The 27,431-nt window shown below is 38.4% G+C and overlaps 1 protein-coding gene across 1 annotated transcript in view; it reads left to right on the top strand.

Moving 5' to 3' along the window:
• Positions 1-24,893, top strand: part of CDH2 (cadherin 2) — a 115,106-nt gene extending 90,213 nt beyond the window's left edge. The window contains exons 10-16 of the mRNA XM_058802602.1: positions 539-795; positions 2,144-2,286; positions 3,441-3,674; positions 3,994-4,227; positions 5,454-5,593; positions 16,439-16,603; positions 23,681-24,893. Of these exons, the coding sequence (XP_058658585.1) occupies positions 539-795; positions 2,144-2,286; positions 3,441-3,674; positions 3,994-4,227; positions 5,454-5,593; positions 16,439-16,603; positions 23,681-23,887 (1,380 nt within the window). The 3' untranslated portion in view covers positions 23,888-24,893. The remainder of the gene's footprint in view (positions 1-538; positions 796-2,143; positions 2,287-3,440; positions 3,675-3,993; positions 4,228-5,453; positions 5,594-16,438; positions 16,604-23,680) is intronic.
• Positions 24,894-27,431: the final 2,538 nt, after the last annotated feature.

The following is a 27,431-nucleotide window of genomic DNA, read 5'->3' as shown; positions in this document are numbered from 1 at the left end:
CTGACTGGGATTACCAAGAGTCTTTCTAGTGGGATGTTGAGGACATGAGAATCTCTGATCTATGGGAATAGCTATAGTCATGAGCATGTTTGAAGGAAACTTCCATCCTTCCTTCTAACAGAAAGAGGCAGCTTTCTGTCCCCAGGAGAGATCATCAGGAGGCACATGTGAGTGCCTGGCACAAAGCTGGGAGTTTCTTCATCATTTTGTGATTAAACTACTCATTTCCTCATTTGTCTCTAATGGCAGTACCAGAGTAGGTTAAATCCCAGAATGATTTCTAAAGGTTTCTAGCTCTTCTGACTTCAAAACTGCTGCTGCTGTGTGCAGAACTGAAACCGCCACATGCTGCTAAGCAAAACCCCCAGCGCATCGGCTTGTGTTGAGGTGATGGTATTGTGCTCTCTTCAGACTCTGTGCTCATTTTTCAGAAAAGTACAAGTAATCTTCAAAAATGTGCTTGAAATTTAAAATGTTACTGTGTGTCCATTGCTACTGTGAGCGAACATTAACACTTCCTGCTCTTTGCTCTTCCCAGCCTATTGACTTCGAGACCAACAGGATGTTTGTACTTACCGTAGCTGCGGAAAACCAAGTGCCTTTGGCTAAGGGGATTCAGCATCCTCCTCAGTCAACAGCAACCGTGTCCATTACAGTCATTGATGTGAATGAGCCCCCATATTTTGTTCCAAACCCCAAGCTCGTGCGTCAGGAAGAAGGGCTGATGGCTGGGAGCATGTTGACAACTTTTACTGCTCAGGACCCGGATCGTTACATGCAGCAAACCTCCCTAAGGTCTCTATAAGCACTTTGCAATGTCTGTGGTATGGAATGGGTGGGGAGCAAAGAGGTGACTTGTGAAATGACTGAATGTACTCTAGCACACAGCTACCCAACATGTTGTGTGAGTTTTGTGCTCAAAAATCCCTCTCTCCAAAGGGAGTTTTGGCTGTAGAGAAGGTGAACTGACCAGGTGTGTAAACTGGGTCATTTCCTCATCCTAAGTCCCATGCCATCAAGATAGAAAGCAGTTATGCATCTGTGGTAAAGTATATGTTCTATCCCAGCAAATTCAGTCAGGGCAGGCACATGCTTCTGTGAATTAAAATCATTTGCAATTAAAATTCACCAGTAATTTTCACATGGCAACGAAATCGGATTGTGGATAAAATCTGAAGGGTTTTCTTTTCATTTTTTCTACAGTAATGCAAAGTGGTGGTGTGGTCTGTCTGTGAATTCTTGTACGGACAGCTATGATCATTATTTGATCATAATTTTTCTTATGCCTAAAACTTTTCTACACGAGCGTACCTCGTGTAAGAAATGGGCGTTATTTGCAAAGCTAAAGCTGTGACTCCCCATGGGTCAGGACTCACCTGTTCCAGCTTATTTTTTTTTTTTTTTAGCTCATGTAGAAGAAACTCCAGAACTTATGTTCTATCTTTCCTTCCAAAATCAAGATGATTGCAATTTTATGTTCTCTTGATTTTTGGTTAGCTGTTTGTAACACTTTGCTCATTTCTGGACATAACCATCATAGAAATGACAGTATGAGGACTTCAACATTAAGAGAGCTTGCACCTGATTAATGTCAAAGACAAGATTTATCAGATAGAAGAATGGTTTTGAAAGACACTTCTCTTTCAAATTAAGATGAAAAACATGCAGTAAAACCAGGGCCTCTGAAAATGAAGTAATACTGAAGTGCTAGAACAATATGAGTTAGTGCAACTAACACTATCCATTTTTACTTCTCTCCTGTTCTCAAGCACTCTGACAATATGAAAATTAGTATGAATAGCTCTGTAGGTGTAGAAAAACCAAGTAGGATCCTGACTGAGTATTTTAATTGAGTCTGAGTATTAATGTTATATAGTTTATGGTAATTATATGATTTCCTCCAGTTACATGATAGTTTACAGGGCCAGGCACTTGAAGTATCGAAATGCAGGACTGGTTTTAATATATATTTCCAAGAAATTTACTGACAGGGCTTGATAAATGGAAATTTATTATGGCAAATAAATTACTATCTTTAAAGTCCAAAAATATGTTCAGAATACAAATTAAAGTACTAATACTGTCTTTGTTGCTAGCATTTATGTTGGTAGATAAATAACATAACTTATGATTAAATACACAGGTACTCAAAACTTTCAGATCCTGCAAACTGGCTGAAAATTGACCCTGTTAATGGACAAATAACTACTACAGCTGTTTTGGACAGAGAGTCAATATATGTGCAAAACAATATGTATAATGCAACATTTCTTGCTTCTGATAATGGTATGTATCAATATTGTGCATTTTTTTCAAAAAGCTTTTCATCTTTGTGATTGAATGGCATTCAGTTTTACTGGGGCAGAAAACAGGATATGCTTAGAATACATCCCGTTGGAAATCTGTATTACTATCAGACCATGTATAATTTCCCAGCTACTTGGGAAATGGCTGAAGAATAATTCTCTGAGTTTATAGAGAAACACTGTCTTGGTTACATTAGTTGAGTTGACAGCAAATTGAAAAAGCCCTGCATGGGAGTGTGGTAGGTTGAGTGAATGCACAGCATGAGTGGGCTTTATGGGGGGTAATGTGTCATTGGAGGGGCTTTGTATTTTCCCACATTCAGGCTGCAGCAGTGCAGAGGGAAAAGTATCTTTTTGTTGTCAGTTTGTTAATGACAATTAACACTGCTCAGAAATGAGTCCTTTGATTTCAGCTGGAGGGCTGTACTGTTCATAGCTGATAGCAGAAAGATGGACAGGCACAGTTAGGGACATTCTCACATTATAAGGGAAAACTGAAACACTGGGGCTATTTGCCTTGGAAAATAGACGTGGTAAAAATTTCTGAACTGGAAGCTATATCAGCTGTTTCTGTACTTCGGCTCTGTTGTGGAGAAAAGGCATAAATGGAACTGGAAGATTATGGGAGGTGGAATGAGAACCATTGCTAGTTGTATTGAAAAAATTAGTGCCAAATGATCACACATTCGATATGGATGGCAGGAATGTCCAGAAATAGCATGATGAAACTCAGTATTAGAAAGAATTTAAATAGCACAGTTATGGTAAAGAGTGATCTTAAGCCTTCAAAGTTAGGAAATAATTTTTCCAGAGGACAAACCATCCCAATTTTTCACCTTCTTTGAAGCCTTTGATGTGGACCATCTCTGGAGATTTACTGTCTGTCTGGTCAGTGAAGTGGGTGAGTCCATGATCTATGGATCTGCAGTTATTTGCTGAATTTTTCTGAGTAGGGCCATTTTTCTGACTGCAGACTACATAAGAATTATTGTGTTACCAGGGCCAGTGACAGTGTTTAATTGGTTTTGTAAAAGAATCCTAAAACAGAGGTAAACATGTAAGTGTGTTGCTACAGCTTCGTTTAAATAGCTTTACAACTGGAAACAGGCTTAATGCTATTTTGTTTTCTTTTAGGAATACCCCCAATGAGTGGAACTGGCACACTTCAGATACACCTGCTGGACATCAATGATAATGCCCCGCAAGTGCATCCAAAAGAAGCCACAACTTGTGAAACACTGCAGCCTAATGCTATTAACATCACTGCTGTAGACCCTGACATAGATCCAAATGCGGGCCCGTTTGCCTTTGAGCTGCCTGACACACCTGCTAGTATTAAGAGGAATTGGACCATTGTTCGAATTAGTGGTAATTAACATTATGGAAATCTTCATAGTTTTAAAGAAACTTCTGCAAATACCTTCTCTGTGGTATTATTTCACAACGTACATGAGTTTGGTTGATATGAACAAGAAATCACCTTAGTGTAACTTCTCCAGAGGAAAAGAAATTTTAAGAAAGAAAAGATGGTCACAGCAGTCAGGAAGTCTGTTACCCTGAGTATCACATAGCAGTTTGAGCAAGAAGTTAACCCCGAGCTGAAACATGAGCTATTTTTGCCAGTGCTATTTTAATCCCATGTGAGCAATATATTACTTTTTAACCAGCGCCTTATTTTCACACACAGGCGATCACGCCCAGCTCTCCTTAAGAATCCGGTTCCTGGAGGCCGGCATCTACGACGTGCCCATAGTAATTACAGATTCTGGAAATCCACACGCATCCAGCACTTCCTTGCTGAAGGTGAAGGTTTGCCAGTGTGACTTAAATGGAGACTGCACAGATGTTGACCGGATTGTTGGTGCAGGGCTGGGCACTGGTGCCATCATTGCAATTCTGCTTTGTATCATCATCTTGCTCAGTGAGTAGATAGCTCTCTTAATTTTAACTCCTTTATTCTTGTTTTGAAAGTACAATATTACTTATTTGAGTATCAGGTACCTTGACAAAGGGGAGTTATTAAAGGCTCAGATCCAGGAATTGTTTCTGCATGTTTCAGTGTTTTGGACAAGTATGAAAACTTCCTGATGGTACAGGATTTAGAGTTGGACAGAGTACAGCTAGCACCTGTTTGGCATTCAGAGTCCTGCATTGGGTTTGTGAAAGAGATTTTCCATTGATACTCATGGACACTTGTGGTGTTACATCACTGAGTGGCCAGGTTGAAGATGTGATTAGTCCCCAGGCTTCTAATCTGTCTTGTGCTGCCAGTACTCTGCAATTTGGTGCCACCCATAGCAGGTAAAAATGCTTTTAAGGAGTGCTCTGATGTTACTACTGCTGTGCTTCAGATTAATGCAAGTAGGAATTGCTGTTGGAAAATAATGCATCAGAGCCCTTTGTGTAAGGCCTGACGAGAAAGGCAGGTGTTGCAATGATGTGTATGTTTAAATACTGCATAAAGCTGTACTAGTATTTTATTTTGTGTGAGTAAGGGAAGTGACTAAAAATCATGAGTATCTGTCCAGTGTAGCAAATTGGATAATTAGATTAGCTAGCTCTCCTATACATTATAGTTAACTGATTGCCTATTGTGGTGGAACACAAGGGAGAGATTAGCCTGGTCATAGTACACTATGCACCCATCTAGAACATAGAAAATTATGGAAAGGAGTAATTAAAAAAAAAAGAGCCTGGATAAGCACATGATTCTACACAAGCATGCAATGCATTTACTTTCTTGATAGAATAAATTTTTAAAATGCTAGGTATGAAACTAACAGAGCCTTATTGAAGGAAAGATTTCTTTCTGAATATAGTGGTTTATGAAGCACAGTCTTTCTTAATTCTTTTCATGGGAAGTTTATTTTGCAGATGTGGAATGGATTTGTTCCTTACAACTTTGAATATGTGATTGATTGATTGATTTCTAAACCAAATTGTCTATGGTGGTCTGAGTTGAATCATCTCTTACTTAAGCTGCCTTCTGTCAAATTATTAATTTTAAAAACCTCCAGAACAGTCAAATCCAACTTCATTGCTTTTTTTGTTTTCTTCTTTTAAATCTTCACATTAAATTCCTACAGTTTTTATGGCTGTAGTTCAGAACTAAGGTGTGGTTTTATCTCTTCCATTTTTGCATTACAGTTTTAGTTTTAATGTTTGTGGTATGGATGAAACGCCGTGATAAAGAGCGTCAGGCAAAGCAGCTCTTGATTGATCCTGAAGATGATGTGAGGGACAACATTCTGAAATACGATGAAGAAGGGGGTGGAGAAGAAGATCAGGTGAGGAAAGGTTAATGGGTTTTATGTGTAGATTTACACTTCTCTCTGCACTTTGTTTTGTTTACATTGAAACACTCTAGTAGGTAGCTAATTTTTACATTAAGTACTGAAGGCAATAACTTTAAATAAAACATTGCTTTATCTTTTTCTCTTTTTTTTGCCATTACAGATATACCAATTGCTTGCCATTAGGATAAGATGTAAAAGCAGTATCTTGTCCTCTTGCAGTAAAAGCATTCTGACCAGATTCCAGCTAAGGCTGTTATATTTAAATGAAAGTTAACATTTACTGTCATTGCTGTCTGTAAACTTTCCTCGCTCCCTGTCTGGGAACTTGTACAGCAACACGAGTGCAGGGTGCCTAATATCATCTAAACCAAATACAACCCTTTCTTGGTGGTGGGTGAATGCCTTTCTAGATAAATAGTAATGTTGGCTATTGACAGATTTGCCACCACTGGGATTTCAGGCTTGGAAAGCATTTAAGTTTCAAGTAGCTGTCAGGGCACATCTGTGTTTATTCAAATGCTTTCCCAGGCAGGTGCCATGTGCATTTACTCTCATGTCACCTCTGGTTGAACCACTGCTGATATGTCAGAGGGCTAGGAGTGATGTGTATATGCTAAGAATAGTGTCTTTTTCCCCCCTCTCTCTCCAAGTTAGTGGATTTAGAAGCAGTGTGATTTCCTTCCTTTAGAGGACGTTTATTAAGTGTGTTATGAACATGACAAACAGCAGATTTATGCACATTATCAATGGTAGAAGTGAGTGTAGTAATTACAAAGAGAACAGTGCATATAATAGAGTCTAAGAAATTTTCCAGTTAAAAGCCTTGAAAAATTACGTGCAATTCTTCCACACATCCCCAGTCTCAGTCATCTGGCACTTGAGTTATCTGAAAAGTGTCTCCCTTCACTGGTACAGACTTCTATAGTTTCCTTCTGCTCATTTGTTTGTTTATATGAAATTTGTGTTCCCCTTAGTAATTTCCATGCTTCCTGCATTTCCCCAAGTACTGTTCCTACTTCCTGGCTTTTCTGCATAATGTTCTTCTTAGGCAGCTTTCAAAGGAAACTTCAGTTTATGCAGTTTTGGAAAAATGCTTATGTTAAATAAAGTGAAAACAGTCTTTGAGTCTATGCATGTATTCCAGATATTTGTACATAGTTTCAGTACAAGAACTGCATCCTGTTCATGCATCTGTTGTTGTAGAGAAAAGTTGCAGTCTTAAAAGAAAATTAGGAAAACTCAGTCCTGTGAGAAGTAATTTTTCAGTTCACATATTCCCAGCTCCATCATCCCGAATTCTCTGGGGGATCTGTTCAGCAATTGTCATGGATCTTTGATTTTTAATTACTGTCCACACAACCCTCCGGACAGAAGTGAGTTATGTTCACTGAGTATGGTGCATTGGGAAGCCATAGGTGATGGTAGGGTAGCTTTGGGTGGGATTGTGCCGCAGATCAGAAACATGAACCACAGTAGCAGTGTACGATGAGAGCAAAACAGGAATGGTTCCGAAGTCTCTCCTCTGCCCTTGTTGTGCTGTGCTCCTCTCCAGCTGGCAGTGCTGTCTTTGTGAGAGGTGCAGGCAGGGTGGTGTGGCAGGGGGAGTGAGACATCCCGTGAGTGCCGCGGAGATTGGCGCGATGTAAAGCGCCCGTAATCGCAGCGAATGAGCATGCTGCGCGCAGAGAAAGGAGAGCTGCCAGCGGGTGCACTGGCAGGAAGACAGTAAGGAATGTGAAATTAGGACCATTTCCTCTCACAGTGGACATAGAAAGCATCTAAACATAGAGAATTTTAAGGGCTTTACAAAAGATTGAATGATTTTTAGTCACAAACCCCCTTCTTACTTTCTAAATATGAATTTTAAAGCCACTACTGCCACTTAGTTATCTTCACTGCAGCCACTTTGTTCAGGTACGCAGGTCCCCTTTTTGATCCATTGACAATAGGCCAGTCTCTGGGGGTCTAAAACACACTTTTACATTCCAGATGTAGAATACATGTCCAGAAAAGAACAGCTTGTACAAAGTGTAACAAGCTTTTGTGACATTTCTAGTGTAGCCAGTTTTATACCACTGGTGGCAAAGTGGGGGTAGGTTCTCCCATAGCTTCAAAGCTAGGAAGTTGTTCCTATGCAGAATGGATGAAGAGAGAGCACAAGCTTCTCATCTTTTTTTCTTGTCTACAATGGATGATGTAAATATATTCTGTCTTGCTTTTCAGGGAGATTATTTTACTTTATTTTGGTCAGACATTTTTTAAAATCTAAATTCTTCCTGTGCTTAACTAGATGGTAATAATTCTTAGATTTGTTTCTTCTTGTTTCCCTCCTGGCCCCCTCCATCTTCTGTGCCCAGAGGAAAGAGGGAGAATGATACTTCATTGGGGTTTATTTGGTTTTGCACACATTTATGTGAGATTTCAGAACTTAGAATGCAGAGCTTTTCGAGTGCAAGTTCTCTGCAAGCAGTAATATCATTTTTGCAAACCATGGCTTAGCAAAATACTGCATAAGCAAAGCTGCGTGCAGCACTGTGGGCAAAAGATACTGGCTAGAAAGATCTTTGTTTTTTTGTCAATGTTAATGAAAGTATTAAAGTTTCAAAGTGAGTGTTCTGAAAAAGTATGGGACTAACATCAAAAATGTATTTTCAGAATGAGGCCTCACAGGGTAAAACTGCCACCGTTCTATTAAAATCAAGAAAAATTGCTTTGTGTCAATCTTGGATCCATAAGTCATCAGCAAATTACAGGAAAATGCTCTGCATCAATATTAACTTTTTTTTATGGTGCACCATACCTAAAATCCTGAGGACTGATTAAACAAGCAGCTTCAGTAGAAGGCAGTAAACAAGGTGACTCAAACACAGAGCCATCCTGCCCAGGGTGCATCTCATGTGGTGAAATAAAAGGGAATTTTAAAGCCTCGTGTGCATCTCAGTGAAAACAGTATTTTAAAAGCTTCAGACATTTTCATAAAAGGTAAAGTTACTTTTACTGATAGCCAGCAAATTACTTTTTAAAATCACATGCTTCTCTAGAAGGACAGCTTGAATATTTACCCTGTGTGGCCTGATATTTCCCAGATGTTTAGGTTATTTGAAGATGAGACTGTTAGGGCTTGAAGGTAAGTGATAGAACTTAGGTCTCTCTGTATCCTGAAACAAATTAAATTTTGGAGGTTTTTTATCTTAAAATACTTATTTATTTGAGAGGTTTAATTTATTTGTATTGAAACTATGCAAGTTGGGGTTCTTAGCTGTCATGTCAGACCCAGAAAATCCTAAAAGATGTTCAGCAGGTTCCTTTCAAACTCTCTGTACATTCTATCAGAGTGATGTCTCCTGTAAGAAATTAGATGAGTTCAAATTCCAGCAAATTCCTCTGAGTCACAGCAACTGCCAGAAACAAGTTGGAATTCCTCTTCTATTTTGTTGGTGTGTTTGGTTTTTTTTTCCTCCTGTGCCAGCAATTCCAAGGAATTATGAAGTGAAATCTGTAATAAAAGAGCAGTTTAGTCCTTCGTGAAGGTCTTCTGTTAATCCCATCTGAGGCCATCTTGGCCTGCTTTGTTCTGTCTGACAGACTGAATGCTTGTCAAGAAAATTGAGGATCTTGAATGATTCATAGTTGTCTTCTACCCTGGCATGATGTACACAGGGTTGTGTGATCTCCACAGCAGCTGAGAAAAATGCTATTAATTCTGTAAGCCAAAAAAGCTTTTGATCTGTGGGTCATAACTGAAGTCAGCCTGCTCGCCTCCAAAGACCATTGTCAACACTGGAAATGTTTTGGACTTTTTTCACCTAGAAAAAACAGGCTGAAAAGCAGGCTCCAAAATGTTTACAGCACTCCTGTTGTTCCAGGTAGCAACTGTCTGGGTTTTCTGAACAATGAATGTACCAGCAGAATTTGGGGATAAGGGAGGAATTAGAAAAAGCAGAATTATTCCAGATAGAAAGCTTTGGATTCCTATTAGGATTCTGTTTACTATTTTCTACTTTCAACAGTTGAGCTACCTGACTTAGAGGAGACGGGCCATGAGAGGGTTTGGGTCAGCATCATTCTGCAGAAGTCAATGTGACTGGTTTGGGAAGGGGAAAAGTGTTGGGGTTGGGGTGTTTTTTTGGTGTTGGTTTGTTTTGGTGTTGTTTTGTTTTGTTTGTTAAACCCTGGTATTTTGTTTTGTTTTTCCTAAAATTATATCTGAATCTTAAACTCCTGCGGGTGGGGGACAGTATAGTTTTTTACATTCTGAAACAGAAAGTTCAAATTAGGAAACTGGAGTGAGTGCCTCTCTTGACTATTAATGAACCTCATGATCCGTAACTTGTAGTTGTTCAGCAAATGGGGAGGTGTGAGGTGCAAATGGTGAATATTCTTTCCTGATATAATGTGCTCTGAACTTGTAACACCAGTCTCAGTTCCAGAGAACCCAAACCTGCTGCTGACTGAGTTTTGGAGCACTTAGCATGTGTCTGCAGTGCAGTTTGCACACACAGCACATCACAACCCATAACCAACACTAACTCATTTTTGTCACATATCTCGGGCCATTTGTGTGACTTACATCAAGGTGGTGGGTGCTTGACTGGGATGTGTGCAGCATATGTTAGCCTGATAACTGTGATACTTCTTTTTTTATCTAATTGCTATTGTAATATGTCTCATTGCACAAGATGATTCTCTCCTTTGAGTTGATTTCTATAATGTTTTCTGAATTTTAGCAATACTTGCTCATGCAGGTAGTCCTGCTGAAGCAAGTTGTCTGAGCAAGTGGGTGGTATGCTTTTAAAGTATTGCAGATGAGCTGTTTTGAACATGTAGGATAATCTAGCCCTCAGATCTTTTCAGCACTAGAATTTCAATGCAGTGATTTTACTATTATTCTAAGTCGTTTACTGCTGAGGAGTCTTCATTGTCCTTCCTACATCAGTTTTTTTTTTACCTTAATCAATAGCTTGCTTTTTGTCATATTTTTTACATATTTACATAGAGAAAATCGTAGCATTTAACGCTGTTAATCGCATTAAAAATAAAAGATGAATGGTTTATTGTATGTGTGCAGGATCTAGATTGTGAACAGAAATTGCTCTTTTATAAAAGGGTAGCTGTGTCCCAGCATTTATGGGTCATAGATAAAAGCAAAATTAGGTAGTCCTTCTGAATTTTTGTGTCTGGGTTTTGGGGTTCCTTTTCATATTGTCATAACTTTCTGTATGCCCGCATTTTGAGATAACATTAGTTTTCTGTGCTGGGTCTTTTTACTTTGTAAACATGATAATGGTCCATACCTACTCCATGAACTTTATATATCCATGTGATTAGATTTTCTTTTTCACCACCCTGAGTGTTAATGAGATAATTTACTCTCAGTTTTTAACCTTCATTTTGCATTGCATTAAGAATGGAACATGTTTTATGTTCTGAAATTTCAAACATAATGAATGAAATAAAGGTTGCTATCATATTCCCAATGAATATACAATACTATAATTAAAAGGTAGTTATTTCAGGGATTGTGTTGGCTTACTAAGACATTAGCTTCACTTTTTTGAATAAGTGACTCATACAGTGCTCCTGTGGAGGAATTACTGTCATTCCTTGGTGAATCTTTATCTCGTGATGTGAAAAGTAGTATTTTCATAATTCCATTACAAAATTGTTTTGTTTTATTTTATCATATCTAGAAACTCTGCCCGTTACTGCATTGTATCTGCAGCTGGAGCTTCACTTTCACCTTTCTCATTATGAAAAAGATAAGCTAGCTTCTTTGTTATCTTAAAAATTATTAACTTGTAGTACTCCAGATGCATCTATAATAAAAACAAATGGGAAAAGCAGTATGGCAGAAAGTAATCTAAAAGCAAGTGACAAAGAGCAACTGTTGGTGTAGGCATTTTAACTATCCTCCCACCTGCAGCCTACATCTAGTCAGTTCTCTATCTTTGCTTTTTTTGAAGTCTCATAGTTTCAGGAAATGTAAGATTTAGGGGAGGTTGTAGTATTTTGCAGAACTCAAGTAATATTTTATGTGAAAATTTCTGATAGCCTTTTAGGATGATGTTTGCTGGGTTTGGGGGTAGAATATATAGCAGGATTGGTTTTCATTTTTTTTTTCCTCTTTTTTTTTCAGTGGGAACATGCAGGAGTAAAATATTTCTTTCCTTACTTCCCCATCTCATTTTTTCTGTTGGAGTAGACAGTAATTGCCTTTGGGACAGAAAGGCAAAGCAGAACACAGGTTTTATCCATAGGTACTTCAGAGTCATTATTACTTCTGTTCTCTTCAGAAAATAAAAAACCTGGGTTTATACTAATGCTCCATCCTCTAAAAGGGGCAGGTAAAATTCAAATTTCTGCTACTCTTGCTTTATATGCACCTAAACCACTGCAGCTGATTGTGTTCAGTGAAAGACACTTACAGGTCTTACCATCAAATTAAGTCAAAGTGATCTTTGGCAGTTAAGTTGATTATTTCTTGTATGGGGATAGAGCTGAACTTCCATATTTCCTTGCAAATGGTGCATCCCTTGAAAATGAGAAACAGGTATAGTGGTTTTATTACATTATTCATGTGTCCAGTCCTGTGTTGGTGGCTAGGCAAAGCTTTCCTTCTGCAGAAGGTGAAAACCCAAGTCACCCCTACAAGTGTATCACACACAGTCTCATGACCAGCCAGGAAATAAACCAAGAGCTCCGAGACAGCAGAGAAGCCAGAGTCATAAATCATTAATGAATGTCAGTCACATTCCAGGCACTAGGCTGTGGTAGTGGAAAGCTCAATTCAGATGTAATGTATTAAAATATTTTCTGCGTGTTCCTTTCTCAAAAAAAGTCCGTCCTGTCTCTGCATAGCATTTTATAGTTTTAGTTCATTGTCGTTTCGTTCTGTTGTTTGCAGTTCTGCATCATAACATTCCAGGATACATTCATACAAGGCAGTTACCAGTTACTGTAAACATTTTTTACTTTATTAGGGTTTTTTCCAAGAACTTAAGTAAATCTTCTAATTTAGAACAACTAGTGAGGATGACAAAAATAAAAGATGTTTAAAACATCTCCTGCTGTAACCAGTCACTGCTCTATGAGTGATTATTACTCAGGTGCTTTTCAGTGAATAGCTGCCTTGCCCAAGAGGAAGTTTTTTAAGGAGGAGATTTTTGAAGGCTGCATTATCCTGTTCTTTCAGTGGTTACTGGGGAATGTAAAATGGCCTTTTCTTCTGTTCTGGATGTTTCTTCTGTTCAAGTGGAGGTACTTGAACTGTGCTTTGGCATACTGTGTGGATGTTCTTAAAGAAGTGCTTTGAGGGGTTTTAGAGCCTTCTGCATACATTTCTGGTAATTCATAGGGCTTGGTTACCTGATTTTGACATTTAGCATTTTTCACTGGGATTGCATGTTTCAGGAATATAAGGTTTGAAATAGTAATGGTTGAAGTCTTTTCTTAAAGCTTGTTAGAACTAAGTGAAGAGCTAATAATTTCAATATTGCAATCAATTTGGAGGGGAGGGAGGGTTAATGGGGTTTGGGGGGAGAGGTGGGCGGTGAGATGGATTGATTTCACAAGATGCAACTTCTGATAAAATGTCCTTCTAGCACTTTAAAGTTGTCATCTCTTTAACCACCAGTTATCAAAAAGGCAACCAAAGTTTCTCCAGTGATAACAGATCCCTTCATAAACAAGCAGAAAAACAAAAAATCATTCAGCTTGCTTCACTTACATCCCTGTTGTAGAATGTGAGGTTTCTGTTTCCCTGTTGACTGTAGATTTGGACTATCAGACTAGTTCTGGTTTCCAAAGGCCTGAGTTTTTCTAGATGCAAAATGGGAGCAAACTTACATATGTTAGCAGTATTACAATTGAGAAAAACGAAGTAGATTCTCTCTTTCATCAACAAATTTAAGTTTGCCCAGAAGTTTGACAAGGGGAAAACTTGAATGAAACATCTGTTTGAGTCTACTCAAATCCAAACTGAAGGAAGGGATTTTTTTCTAGAATTGCTGGAGTTAGGGCTAAACAGCCCTAACTAAATAAATACTCTGACAAAAATCGGCAGCCATATGAATTAGATACTCACAACTTTCACTGAAGTACATTTCCAATGGAGGGCCAAGACTTTTTCCCCAATGAACTGCCAATAATCCATAAGCAGATTTTAACTATAAATAGGTTGTATGGGAAAAGACTAGAGCAAAACCAAATCACTGTAGAATTGTGGTCCTGAAATTAAGAGTTAAAATGATGACCCAGAATACTGATCAAAGCTGTCTGTCCCAGCCTATCCCACCATGTATTGTTCTCTCTTTGATGTGCCAGTTTTCCATTTAGCCGTCACTTCTGCAGTTAACTATCTTAACAAACTCTGTTTGAGGCTAACCTTTAAGTCCATTCAGGAGCTTTAGGTAGTGTGTGAAAAGCTTTCCTGTCTGTGAAAGCAGCACTGAGTGAAGAGATGGGACCTCAGCACCTCTAAACAGCTTATGACCTGGCATTTTAAAGCATTTTTTCATCTTTTATGTTGCAATAATTGAGTAGAGTTACTTTAGACAGAATGTTGAAGCAGCTGGGGTGGTTGTGTGGTGCCTGGCACTCAGTGGGTTTGGGGAGGTGGTGGATGGGCTGGCCATTCCCCACTGGTGTGCAGCTAGTACTGGTTTTAATGATAGGAGAGTTTGAGAGTCCAAGGTAGTATATGCAGTGGATCTTCTTTTCACATCCAGACACTATTAGACCTGCAAGATAAATTTTCTCTGATAGAAGGCTAAATGACAGTGTCGTAAATTACCCTAGAAAAGAAAACCAAAGTGGGATTCCACATAAGGACACGTTCTGCACTGCTGCTACTTCACAGATGGCTATCTTTGCTGACTTTCTAGCTATTAGAGTCTGCATGTGTCTCAAACTACTAAATACATACAAAAGGATGCCTTAGATGTGGACATAATAGACTGACAAGCTTGATTTATATTTCTGTATTAGCACTAACCAGTAAAAGAATTGTATACAAATGTGTGTGGGTGAGGAAAAAAATTATAGAGTTGAAATGAATAGAGATGCTCTTCTGGTTTTAATACATTGTTATTTAACCATACCAGTTTGAATTCCTCCACAATGAAATGCTTAGATTAAAAAAAAATAGATATATTTTTCATTTCTCCCTGTTGATGCTTCTCACCTTTATCTTTTGGGTGGGTATGAAAAGCACTTGTGTTACATATTTATAAATTCTAAAAAGTACATTCTTCTCTGTTTGATAGGATTTTCTGATAGCATGTCTCTAAACTATTTTGATTTATTTTACGTAATAAAAAGGGAAAGGATAAAAAGTTCTGTTTACTTTTCTCTGATTCATACTGCTTCTTGGAGATCACTTATTATTCCGTTTGGTACATGAAGTACCGAAGGGTAGGAGTTAAAGCTCTGCCCCAAGGAACTTGTAATCTAATTAAAGCATATGAAACTGCATTCTCAGATCTCAGTGGAGCTGTTCCACCTTTTTTGACTATATATTTGTGTGCAGTCATCTGAGAACCCAAGTAACAAATCAGAAGGTGTAGTGGATTTGATAATCAGTTGCAGTTTTCCCCAAAAACTACCATCACTGCTGTCAAAAAGAATTCTTCTCCTGTTGAAAAGTCTGGGTTTGGGTCACAGGAGGTCACAGTCTCAGAAAGGATCTACATCCTGTGAGATAACAGCAGCAGTAAAAGCTTGCACTCCTTCCCTTAGGAGCCAGTACGGATCTAATGAAAAATCGTCTGAGCAGACAACTTCCAGCAAGTTGAGATTATAAATAAGATTCTTCCCAGAACAGCACTGTTCAAAAATTGATATTTTTGATGGGTAGAGTAGCCTATTTTGGATGTTCATAACTGCTTGGATTATTTGTGGGGCAGGGTATCTGGCATACAGCAGAGTTGGCATGAGCCCCCATCTGCTGGTTGTTCTTGAATGGCTTTCGTTTAAGCCTTGAAGTCCAGTTCTTTGTTGTGCATTCTCACCAATGCCCTGTGTGAAGGCATCAGAGAACATGACTTTCTTCTAGACATAGCAACAGTGAGGAGAATGATAATGATGAAATGCATCTCACTGTGCAGAGAGAATTCAGGAATATCTATGTTGAATGCATAAACATTGATCTAATTAAATTTTTCACATACATACATACTGCTTATTGGAATTCATACTGCTGTGCTAACTTCATCAGTCTGCCAGAGTTTGAAACTGCAGCATCAAGTACTTAATGAACAGATTCATGAGTAATCTCTAGAAAGTGCTTAGAATTAAGGCCAAATCTGAGGAGCTTTGTACTTCTTACGACATTTTTCACCCTTTGGCTTTCATATTATGGGAGCCACATAAAATCAGCAAGGAGTCTTAAATTCATTCTTTGAAGGTATTAGAAAATACTGCAGAACACTGTGCTTGCTTTTTTCTCAGAATGTATGGCATTTATTTTCTTAGAAAAATAAGAGTTGGATTTGGCATCTTTGCTCTGTGCTGTAAATCATCATTACTAGCTAAAGTGTTTAGTCCCTTAATAGTACTACTCAAATCCCTGCTTCTCAAGGGAAAACTTATGAGAAGCTCTACAAATCTGATGGAATAGAATCAAACCAGGAGATTCAGGGAGTATAAATCAAATAACATCCTGTTGGTATGCAAATAGCAGTGTTATTGACTTATCCTCAGTAAGCATTACAATCCTGAAAACAGGACTTCTGGTGAAATGATACTTTGCATTTTCCTTTTTTTCCCTTCTCATGTTTCCCCTTGACAGATATTGTTTGAAATTCTGCTAACGTGCTGTGTCTGTTTCATATTTTGCAGGATTATGACTTGAGCCAGCTCCAGCAGCCTGACACTCTGGAACCAGATGCCATCAAACCTGTTGGAATCAGACGTCTTGATGAAAGGCCAATCCATGCAGAACCTCAGTATCCAGTCAGATCAGCTGCTCCTCATCCTGGGGACATTGGGGACTTCATTAATGAGGTAAAGAAGCGAAGAAAGGTTTCCTCCTACGATCTGATAAGCTTTTATATTTTGTTTATTCTATTCTGCATGAGTAGCTGTTATGTTAGAACATAACTTTTTAAAACTTCCTTAGACAATTAAAATTGTCTCACTAGACAGAAGTAAATACAGTCTTCTAAAGTACAGACAAATTTAATTAACTCATTCAAACAGAAAAGGAAGATATATCAATTAACTTCTGTGCATCCGTATTAATTACATTCATAGTATGTTATCAGCAGCAACCACAATATCTCCAAGCAGGATTATGCAATGGGTTGCAAGTAATAAACAGAATAACAAAATTGTATGTAGCCTAAACTCATTTATTAATTCACAGTAATTTAATAATGGAAGAAGTTCATTTTCATTCTCCTCATACATTACCCTTTGAATGCAGATAATAGTGGAAATTCACTACCTTCAATAAGACCAAAAGAATTCCGTCAAATACGATTAGTGAGCAGGGCAGCTAAATTAAATGTTATGTAAGTGCATTTAATACTTGTCTTGTCATAGAGCTTTCAAAGATTTTGCATTATCTTTGATTCTTCAATCTAATAAATGTAATTGAGATTCAGACTATACCAGAGTACTGATAGCTCTGAAAGAAATTATCCTCATTATTTCTATCACTGGTCAGCCTTAAATCATTGGTGTTGTGGTACTTATGATAGAATGTGTTTCTTGTGTTTTCTGGTTATAGGGAAAAAAAAAGCTAACCCAGGATTTATTTCTGTTTTTACTTTATTCTATACTGAATTGTAGTAGTTAATTATTTCTCATATCTTCCTTGTCAGCTGGAGCTGGACACATATTGCAGAGTATTGCAGAACAGTTTCTGCAAATGCATTTATTCTTGTTTGCCTTGAAGAAAAGTCATGCTAATATACTAAAGTCTTTTGTGTTAGAAAGCTGCAGAAAATTGAATTTGCCCCTTTTAAGGTATACGGTGATACAATTGTCAAAAAACTTAGAGGGGAGTTGACTAGCAGGAAATGTACAAATATTCTTGTAAGACATTTTATTTTAAGAGATTCTGGTTTTTGCTTGCCTTACACTTCTAAATATTGCAGTTATAATTGGCTTCTGGAAAATAGTGGAGACACGAGACAATAAAAGACCCGCATTGTTGGCCAAGGCAGTGTACAAACAAGAACTTCTTGTGCTTCCAAACAATCAGAATTCTCATCCTGTTCTCACGCAGCTGTGGCCAGACAGTGCCCACCTGGCAGGCAGTAGTGAAGAGCCCTGTTTTTTGTTGTTCTCAAAGCAGCCAGGAGGCTCTGTTATGGAGCAGAGGCAGGGAATGGGTCTGATTCTGCTGGAGGGCCAGAACAGGGCCAGAGTTTGTCCAGCCTCCTAAGACTTTTTAATGACTTAACAAGCTGTTCTTGCAATATTATTTTTCAGTAGGTTATCAGTCTTGAAGATGATAGCATCAGTGTGTACACATGGGGCAGAAGAAACAGTACGTGCTGTCTTGATTTAACCCCATACGTTTATATGCACTACAGACGAGCATGGAGTCATTTTCTTCCTGCTGTCTACTGTACTATATCAGTATCTCCCTTTATGCTTCCCCTTGCCATCCACCAAAAAAGAAAGCTTCTCCCAGCTATTCATACACAGTGAAATAATGTAATTTATTAAGAAAATATGTGCAAATATATATGAAGTTAAAGAAAACACTGCAATTTTCTTGTCTGCAAGTTAGCTCAGAATTAATTATATGCTCTGATTGAAAGGAACTGTGTGAGGTAGTTTCTGTGTTTTAAGGATTATATATTTAGCTTGTCTTCTTCATAAGGGTTTTTTTTCCTGAGGATTTTACAGAAATTGTTTTACTGTGGGGCATTCCATCTAACCCTCTCTCTAGCAGACAGTAGCCACCCAAAGATTGTCTATGCTCTGTTTTCCCAGAAGACTGAGCAGAATAGGCATTTTATTTCTCTAAAATAGTGTCAGCTTAATTGGTGTTTTCTGTAAAAAATTTCCCATGACAGATGTGATTCTAAATTGTCTGCTGGATGTGGGAGAAAATGGGTCTGTCTTTCATAGGAGTATTCCTATGGAGATTGTTACAGTTAAATTTCAAAATTATCAGTGTCTAGAGTATAAATTTTCAGGCTGCACAGGTTTTCAGGCTCTCCAGAAAATTGCACCTGCAGTCCTGGTATGATTAAACTCAAGAAACTTGGTAAGTTTCTCTCAGTTTTACTTGAGGTAAATTGAAAAAATATCTTGAGTAAAGCCTGTACCAGACATTTCTTAAGGCAGTTCTTACAGAAGATAAGCTGAGCTGTGGAAACAACATAGCAAGATAAGAAAGAGCAAAGTTCATATCTCTCTGCATCCAACTTCAATATTATTAGACGTAATTCTTCCCTTGGGCATCTCTAACCCAAACCACCCACCAAACTAGCCCAGTCCCTGGCTGAGCAGGGAGAGGCTGCTTTTGAACTGTCAGCCCTTCAGTAGCAAAGTCTGCATTAGGCCCTTGGCTTGAAAAGATGCAACACTTTCGGAGATCAGTCCAATATTTTGGAGGACTTGACCCTCTTCTAGGAGATGTGGGTCAGTATGGGCTTTTGGGATGCTGGTCCACATGTGGAAATTAATTTAGTCTGTTGAATGCTCACCAGCACCTCAGACACACTGTTCAGATTAGCTTCTGAATTACTTTAGCTGTTGACAAAAAATTGATTTCATATACTGGAGGGTTTAGCTCCCATTTCCAAGCAAGCCATGGGAGTTTTCTTCTTATTTTCCTTACAGAGTCATAGAAACAAAAAGCAAAAAAAAAAATCTAGTGGGTCATTTAGGTTTTTTCCCTTTTAGCAGTACTCTGTTTCTTCTGGTATATTATTTTCTGCCTGTCATTCCTGGTATTAAACCTACTTAACTCAATGAGACATACATAAGTAAGAGTATTTTGTAGTGTTCTGGTGACTTCTCAGTTGAAAAACAAGTTAGAATTACACTAAAAAGTCATGCATTTTTATAACACAAAGTTGAGATAACACGTACAAAGCTATGAACTGTTTAAAACAGGAAGGTTCCAGAGGTGTCTGATAGTCAAAATAGGTTTTGCAGGCATAAGCTAAATGACCTCAGGGACTTTCTTGTTTTGTCTGTTTCAATGGATAGATGAATCTGTAATTTAAGAGGGGAAGGGAAAAACCTCCTTTTCTTCCAGTCCAGTGTACAAACAAGTCAGTGAAATAAGTCATGTGTTATTAAGAATCCTCTGTAGACTTTGTTTTCCATTTTGAGCCTTTCAAAGCCTAACCTGCAGAGTGTGGAGCATAATTAACACTTAGAATAGTCAAGATTCGCAGGACAGTATAAATTAGACCTGTTTGAAGTAGTTTTGTTAATCCCGTTTTCAAGACCCACCTATATTGTCCCTAGAAATCTCAAGAAAGTTATATTGTGGTGGAGAATTTGTGGCTAAGAATATATTTATAATCAATAGAGGGCATTGCCTGAGGTAAACTAAATTTAAATTGCAAACTAAAGGTCTCAGCCCATGGAGACATGGAGGACCCTCAATTCATTCTTAGTAAATGGTTATTGATACAGTGCACCTCCATGCAAAATGGACTCCCTCGATGGTTCCAGATATAAACCAATTTGTTTTTTGTATTTCCCTGAAGATCTCTGTTCTTCCTTTCCTTCTCATCAAAAGCCTGCTGAATCTGATTAGGTAGTAGGATTAATGAAAATAGAAGCATTAGATTTTGTAATGTCCCGTGTTAGTTCAAGATTTGAGAGGGTTGCTTTCCTTTAACTTGAGTGAAATGGAGAATGCCTGCCTGCATTAAGGCACGTTTACTGTTGTTCCTCAGCCAAGGCACTGTAATTTCTCCAGTTCTGTCCCTTATCACCTCCCTAGTGAAAGCTCTACTATGTATATAAAAGAGGAAAAGGAAATAAGTGAGCCTGCCCAAGGTCTCAAGCTGGCCTCTCTGTTGCTGTGGCTCTGCTGTGACTGCTTGTTGTGCAGTGGTGGCGTGGCACACGTAAAGAAATGTGACAATTCACTGTCCCAGCAGGTTCCCCTTGCTCCTGAGGATTCCAGGTGCCCCAGAAATTCTGTTGTTGAATGAGCTTTTCACTCTAATGAAAACTTTGCATTTTCAGATCAGGAAACTGTAAACCAAGTAACTATAACAGCTCTGTTGCTCTGAGGCTCTTGAACAGATCTGGTAAAAACTGATACCTCTTTTCAGAAGTGACTGACAATGAAGGCCTTGGCAACAAAATCAGTAGTAGCCACTCTTGGCTGCCATTTGTCATCTTTTTGGTTGTGCAGATGCAGCAGGCTGTGTATCCATACCACCTCTACCCACTGAGAGGGACAGCATAATAAAAGAAAAAAGGTGGCAGTGCTGAAACCAAAGGGAGCTTCCAAGCTGATGGCACTGCCAGGGCTGTTTGGCATGCTGTAGAACCCAACAGCAAAGAGCAGCATTACACTGGCTATGCTCAAAGAATCAGCTCAGCAGAAGGAAAGAGAAAACATTGTAGTACTTCTCTCTCATTTTAGTATGTAACTTGTGACACAAATATAGCAGAAATCTTGTCATTTGAAGAGTTAGACACTAAGTTCAGTCATTATGCTGTGAACCAGGAGATAGGTGAAAATGTCAGTGTAACTTGTGCTGTGCAGTTGAATCAATACTTCCAAAACATGACCCGTAGCTACGTTCTCTGAATGAAATGGATTACACTGCCAGCACAACCTTTGAGAAAGTGAATTTGTTAGTGAGATCCTATCTTGTAAGTCAGTAACTCAAAACCAGTTTCCTTTTCTGAAATGCTATCATGATAGCAGCAGCAAATTGAAAAAAAAAATTACAACTTCCCCTTTGGAAAAACAGATGGAAAGAGGCTGCCTTCTGCCTTGTCATGGATGACTGATAGGTATCAGAATTTTTGCAGTGCTGTAGGAAAATGTTTTGTTCGCTGATTTTTTAAAATAAATTGGTATCCCATGGTTGGCTGCCTATTAGTAGGCAGAACTGCAGGGAAATAACATTTTGTCTCCAAACCAACTTTCTAAATGACTTTCACACATGGATAGCTGGCATTCGTACCTCAGCACTCCTTACCCTCAGCTGGCATTTATTCTCCTTCCCTGTCACCTGTGTTCCAAACACGTGGGCGTCTGGCACCCCAAGCAGGGTTAAGGAAAGATCTGAATACCATGAGGCCAGTTACTGCCTAAGAAGTAAAGTTGTCTTTGTGCTTCAGCTGCAGAAAATAAGAGAAAGCCTTAGAACTTCCCCCTTGGAAGCTGGATAAGGGATGTCTTCCAACACTTGCTGTTGCCTTTTCAAAATCACACATCATTTTTGCTTATTATGGCCATCAGGTTTGAAAATGCCAGAGAGAGATAACAAGCATCACCAATTATTCTTATCTCATAATTCAAAATTGCACTTTAAATGCAGGCTATTAATAACCTGTTTGATGTTGTTGTACCACGTGACATGATCATTTCAAGGCCAAAATTTGTTCTTGATTGGAGGTCATTGGGTTGATAAATATGCTGGTCTTTTCCACCACTGATTTTGAAATTATTTTAGGTCCATTTTGCACAATTCTGAATTATTTAAATAGGTAATAAAGAGCCAGGATTCACTTCTACCTTTTCAATGCCAAATGCTTTAATTAATGGGTTTAATATGTATGTATTCCATAATACATATTTGTAGAAGAAAAATCAGCTTCTGGTTCCATTTTGTCATATTTGGACAGAACACAATTTGAGAGTGAAATGTACTTTTCTAAAACCAGAATATATTAGATAATTTGAAGGAAGCTTACTCATTCCTTCAAATAAGTATGAGTATAATAATGCCATTCTTTAAATAAATAAACATTAAAAATTAAAAGTAAAACCAGCACAAATATCACTGGTAAAAATTAATAGTGAGCAATTTAAAATCCTAGCACAGCCTTACGGAATTCTGGAAGATACATTATCCCCTGTCAGTGGCTGCCAGAGTAGATCCTATTCAAAATGGAAGATCTTGAAAAAAAGTGTTGTTAATCCCATGGAAGAAACTATGAGGTTAAAAAAATACAAATCATAAGAGAACTTTTTGGCTTCAGGCTTTTATATTCAGCTTGTAAATCTTCCCCAGATAAGCACAGAGAAATTGTCTCATATTCTAAAGTTAGTTACTCATACAAGCGCTTAGTTTGGACTTATGTAACAAAACAGAGAATGTAGAGGCTTTTCTCTGGAAGAAGTGTGGTTCTTTCCTGGCTTTTCCTCTTCAATTCCTCAGCATTTCCTCCAATTCATTTTGTGCTGCTTTTAATTTTGTCTATTCAGCTCCATAAACTGAAAATGTAAAAATGCTGATGGCCCACTGTTCGTAACTTCAGTACTTTGAAATGAGGAAACAAAAACAGTCATCATCTTGTATTCAGCTTTGATGTCACTGTATTTTCTGGAGAGCAGGTGGATTTCATGGGTGGATGTGGCAAAACATAAAAGGCTTAAGACAACGTACCATATATTTTTCTCACAGCAGCCTACAAAGGTACATGAGTTTACAGGACTAACTAAATATGGATTTTGGCAGATGCAGATGGACTGCAGGCCAGAAAAGTCAGTGGATATTATGTTGACCATGTGAGATGGCTGTTGAAGTGAATCTCTGCAAACATGCTTATTTCTCCTTCCTCATCTGTCTAACCATTGACACATTGCCCATGGCACAGGTTGTGGACTGTATATCTCTGAAACTGTTTATTTACTAGCTTCAGTCCCAGTGCCATGATTTCTCTTAAGGTTTTGTTAGGGCTGTGATTGCAGCTACATTCAAAATGTCCAGTGCTACAATGCTGGAAACCTGGTCATTCTAAAAGGAGTTACAAAAATGTAAATCCTGTTTTGCACTGAATGGCAGGAGAGGAAGAACTTTGTTTTCTCAAGTGGTGCTTGTGGATAACTGCGCTGCAAATATACCGGATGTGCTTTTGTCTCGCTCTCAGATACAGAACTTTATCTTTTTTTTTCCCCTCTCCTTCTTGCAGGGACTTAAAGCAGCTGACAATGACCCTACAGCCCCACCGTATGACTCCCTCTTAGTCTTTGACTACGAGGGAAGCGGCTCCACTGCTGGATCCTTGAGCTCTCTTAACTCCTCAAGTAGTGGTGGTGAGCAAGACTATGACTACCTAAATGACTGGGGCCCACGTTTCAAGAAACTTGCTGACATGTACGGTGGAGGTGATGACTGAACTTCAAAGTGAACTTTGGTTTTGGACAAGTACAAACATTTCAACTGATATTCCCCAAAAGCATACAGAAGCTAGGCTTTAACTTTGTAGTCTACTAGCACAAGTGCTTGCTGAAGGCTTTGGCTTAGGCTGCAAACCAATTTGGGCTCCGTGGAATATCAGTGATCCAATGCTGTTTGGAAAAAAAATATTGAGCTCAGTTACACTTGAATTTTACAGTACAGAAGCACTGGGATTTTATGTGCCTTTTTGTACCTTTTTCAGATCGGAATTAGTTTTATGTTTAAGGCTTTAATGGTACTGATTTGTGAAATGATGCATTAAAGAGACAAAATATGTTGGGGTGGGGAGGAGTAAGGTGAAACACAATATACTTCACAATGCTTTTGTTACATCGCATTGCTTTTATTAAAATAAGGAGATTAAAAATAAACAAAAAAATCCTCATGGAACAATTTTATTATCTGGGAGAGAGGACCATGAGGTGGAACAATGTACATTACTTCTAGTTTTAGATGTTAGGGGACTTTTTTCACTAAAATTCTAAAAATTATGCAGCTGGTTGCAAATAAAGGGAGTTTTCATATCACCAGTTTGTAGCAGAATTGATTTTTTTTTCTTATGCTAGAATGTTAGACACATTTTGGTCTTAATCCATGTACACGTTTTGGTTTTTGTTTTTTTTTTTTTAATTTCTAGTATTTTTTCCCACTTCACTGTAAAAAATGGTATGTGTACATAATGTTTTATTGGCATAGTCTGTGGAGAAGTGCAGAAACTTCAGAACACGTGTATGTATTATTTGGACTATGGATTCAGGTTTTTGCATGTTTATATCTTTCATTTATGGATAAAGTATTTACAAAACAGGTTGCAAACAAGTGACATTGATTCAATTGTTGAACTGTAGTTAGAGTACTCAATATTTTTTTTATTTTTATTTTTATTATTTTTTTTTGGTTTGGGGAGGGAGAAAAGTTCTTAGCACAAAAAAGTTTTACATAATTTGTACCAAAAAAAGGGGGGGGAGGGGAGTTGGCCTGATACTGGTGGCACGAGAAAATATACAGTATGTTTTCGGGGTGGGAGGGGGGGAAGGAGCTTTCAAACTGGAGAGACTTCTGAGAACAGTTTTGCCTCTGTATTGTGTACCAGAATATGAATGATACACCTCTGACCCCAACGTTCTGAATAAAATGCTAATTTTGGATCTGGTGCTTGGTTTGGCATTTTTTCTTCCACCTGAGCAGCCCTGACTGCAGTAAATAAAAAGTACCCAAAATGTGTTTGAATTCTGTGAGAAGTTGTGTGTGCTTCTTTGGCGTTTCCTACTGCCAGACTGAAAACAAGCTGCATGTAGAAGAAAGCCCAGCACAAATTTGGAAGTTAAGTTCCCAGGTAAAAGCAAAGTGATGTATGCTGGGATTTCTGGGAATTCACAATTTTCGGTTCCCCGGTGATGACTAGCTCTTTGGTTTAATGTGCATTATCTAAATAAGAACTTGCATAATTTTTGGCTCATTTCTAGACTGACAGTTTAATGGATGTGTGATTGTGCTGCAGGTTGCGTAAATAAGTTGCAGATGGTCGCAGTCCTCTGCTTCCTGGACTTTCTTGTGCTGAAGTGAAGACAAGCCCCTGGTAACCTGAGTGCACATCAAATCACGTCCTTCATGAAGGTGCTTACATTCATGGAGGTCTATCAAAAAGCCCCATGAGGAGATTTGTCATTAGTAAATATGTTTCTGACCTGTTACCATGATTTACTTGCAAACAAAGCAAGCATAGTAGGTACAGTTCTGTCTTGGTTCTCTTGGAGCAATCTGCTCAGGTTTAATGCCTATATTTACAGACATTAAGGACCCAGTTGTAAATGGTGTGAGCCTCAACAAAATGAAATGCTCTCAGTGGGCAGCGAGGGGAACCAGGCTCTGGCAGCAAGTTGATCTGGGAGGAAAGCTCGTCACTGGTGCCACTTCAGTGCTTCCTCAGCACTCACACCATAATTTACATAATTTGACTTTGGGATGTAAATCCCAAAACCGATTTGGGGAGCGTTAACACTGCATGGGGAATGTCTCCTTTTTTTGCTCCTGATGAAAGGTAGCAATCCTCTCAGGCTGGGATATACTATTTCAACTTTTGCACACCTGGCTATTATTTATATCATGCCTTTGCAACTATAACTTCATGCTGTAATATAGCCTTGATTTTTGAGTAATGTGTCAAAGTTACCAACAAGCACTGTTAAGCTATTTCCAAATTCAATTTGTAATATACAGAACAAAGGATGTAGATCAGGACATGGAAATAAAGTCTGACCATGCATAGTTAAGTAAGGACAACTTTCATAAAGGGCAGATTTTAAACTGTCAATGCATGTTAAATAAGCAGAGGACAGCTTTTAGCACACAAAATTATGCAAAAATGTATTTCAAGCGTATAATCTATTATTGTTACTTTGAACCAACAAACTGAAAATGCTAAATGAACTTTATTCATTGACATTGAATGTTAAAAGACACACTGGGAGAGAGATCTGTGAAAGATTTCCAGTTTGGGCTATAGCACAATTTTTTGTTAAAAGTGGACAGAGGTCATCTTTTATAAGCACTTGGCTGTTCTGCACAGCACTTGGAGCTTTATCTTGATCAGACAGACAGCCAGCTCTACAGCTCCTTTGAAATTGTAGCAACAGTTCTCAGACCTAGTGACAGTTCAGCATTAGGTCTGCTGAACAGAACAAAGAGATTTTATGCATCTCAACTGCTTATAGAAGAAGAAAAAAGATGTTTGAACTGATCATCTTTCATTGAGTTTCAGATTCATCTTTATTCTAGCAATGTGCAGCCAGGTTTTGTACCTGTGATACCTGCTTCAATGCCCATCAGAGGGCTGCACTGAGGGGAAGGTGGCTGAACATTGGTTGGGCCCTACAATATTTTTGAAAAATGGAAATTTTGGCAGCCTAATTTGTAAATAGCATTTGGTAGCAGCATATATAACCTCTGCTTTAGAGACACTGTATCCAAGGGAAGTTACTGGCAAGAAATGAGGCTTGAGCAAGTTTGACCTTTCAGCCTTTCTGCAATTTATTATTTTCTTTCAATCATAGTCTTTCATAGCCTATATCCTTCTCGGCTTCAGGGCTAATAAAGGGGGGGAAGAGTGGTTTCAGGAAATAAACACTGGAAATGGATACCGATGGCCTTATGGCAGATGGGTCTGCTCTACTGCATTTTCTCTGGGATTGCCAAATATCGATAGGCTAATACTCATCCCATAACAGTCTAAAATGTACTCACCATGCTCCCTCCAGGTAGTTGAACTCTGAAGTGGTTACTTTGGTACTAAAGTAACAAAGTGACTAAAAGCCACATGAAGGCTGCTCCTTGGGAATTTTCTTTCTTGGTATGCAGTACTTTTTTGGACTAGACTAACGTTACCCAGAACATTAACATCTACTTTGCCATGGTCCCATTCACCTTAACACCTGAGGGGAAATATCTTCTGACAGCTGATGGGACACACAATCCCCAAAAGG

The sequence above is a fragment of the Ammospiza caudacuta genome, chromosome 1, assembly GCF_027887145.1.
Source record: "Ammospiza caudacuta isolate bAmmCau1 chromosome 1, bAmmCau1.pri, whole genome shotgun sequence".
NCBI classification, from domain to species: Eukaryota; Metazoa; Chordata; class Aves; order Passeriformes; family Passerellidae; genus Ammospiza; species Ammospiza caudacuta.
Note: the sequence above shows the minus strand (reverse complement) of the source record. Positions and strands in the feature narration are given on the sequence as shown.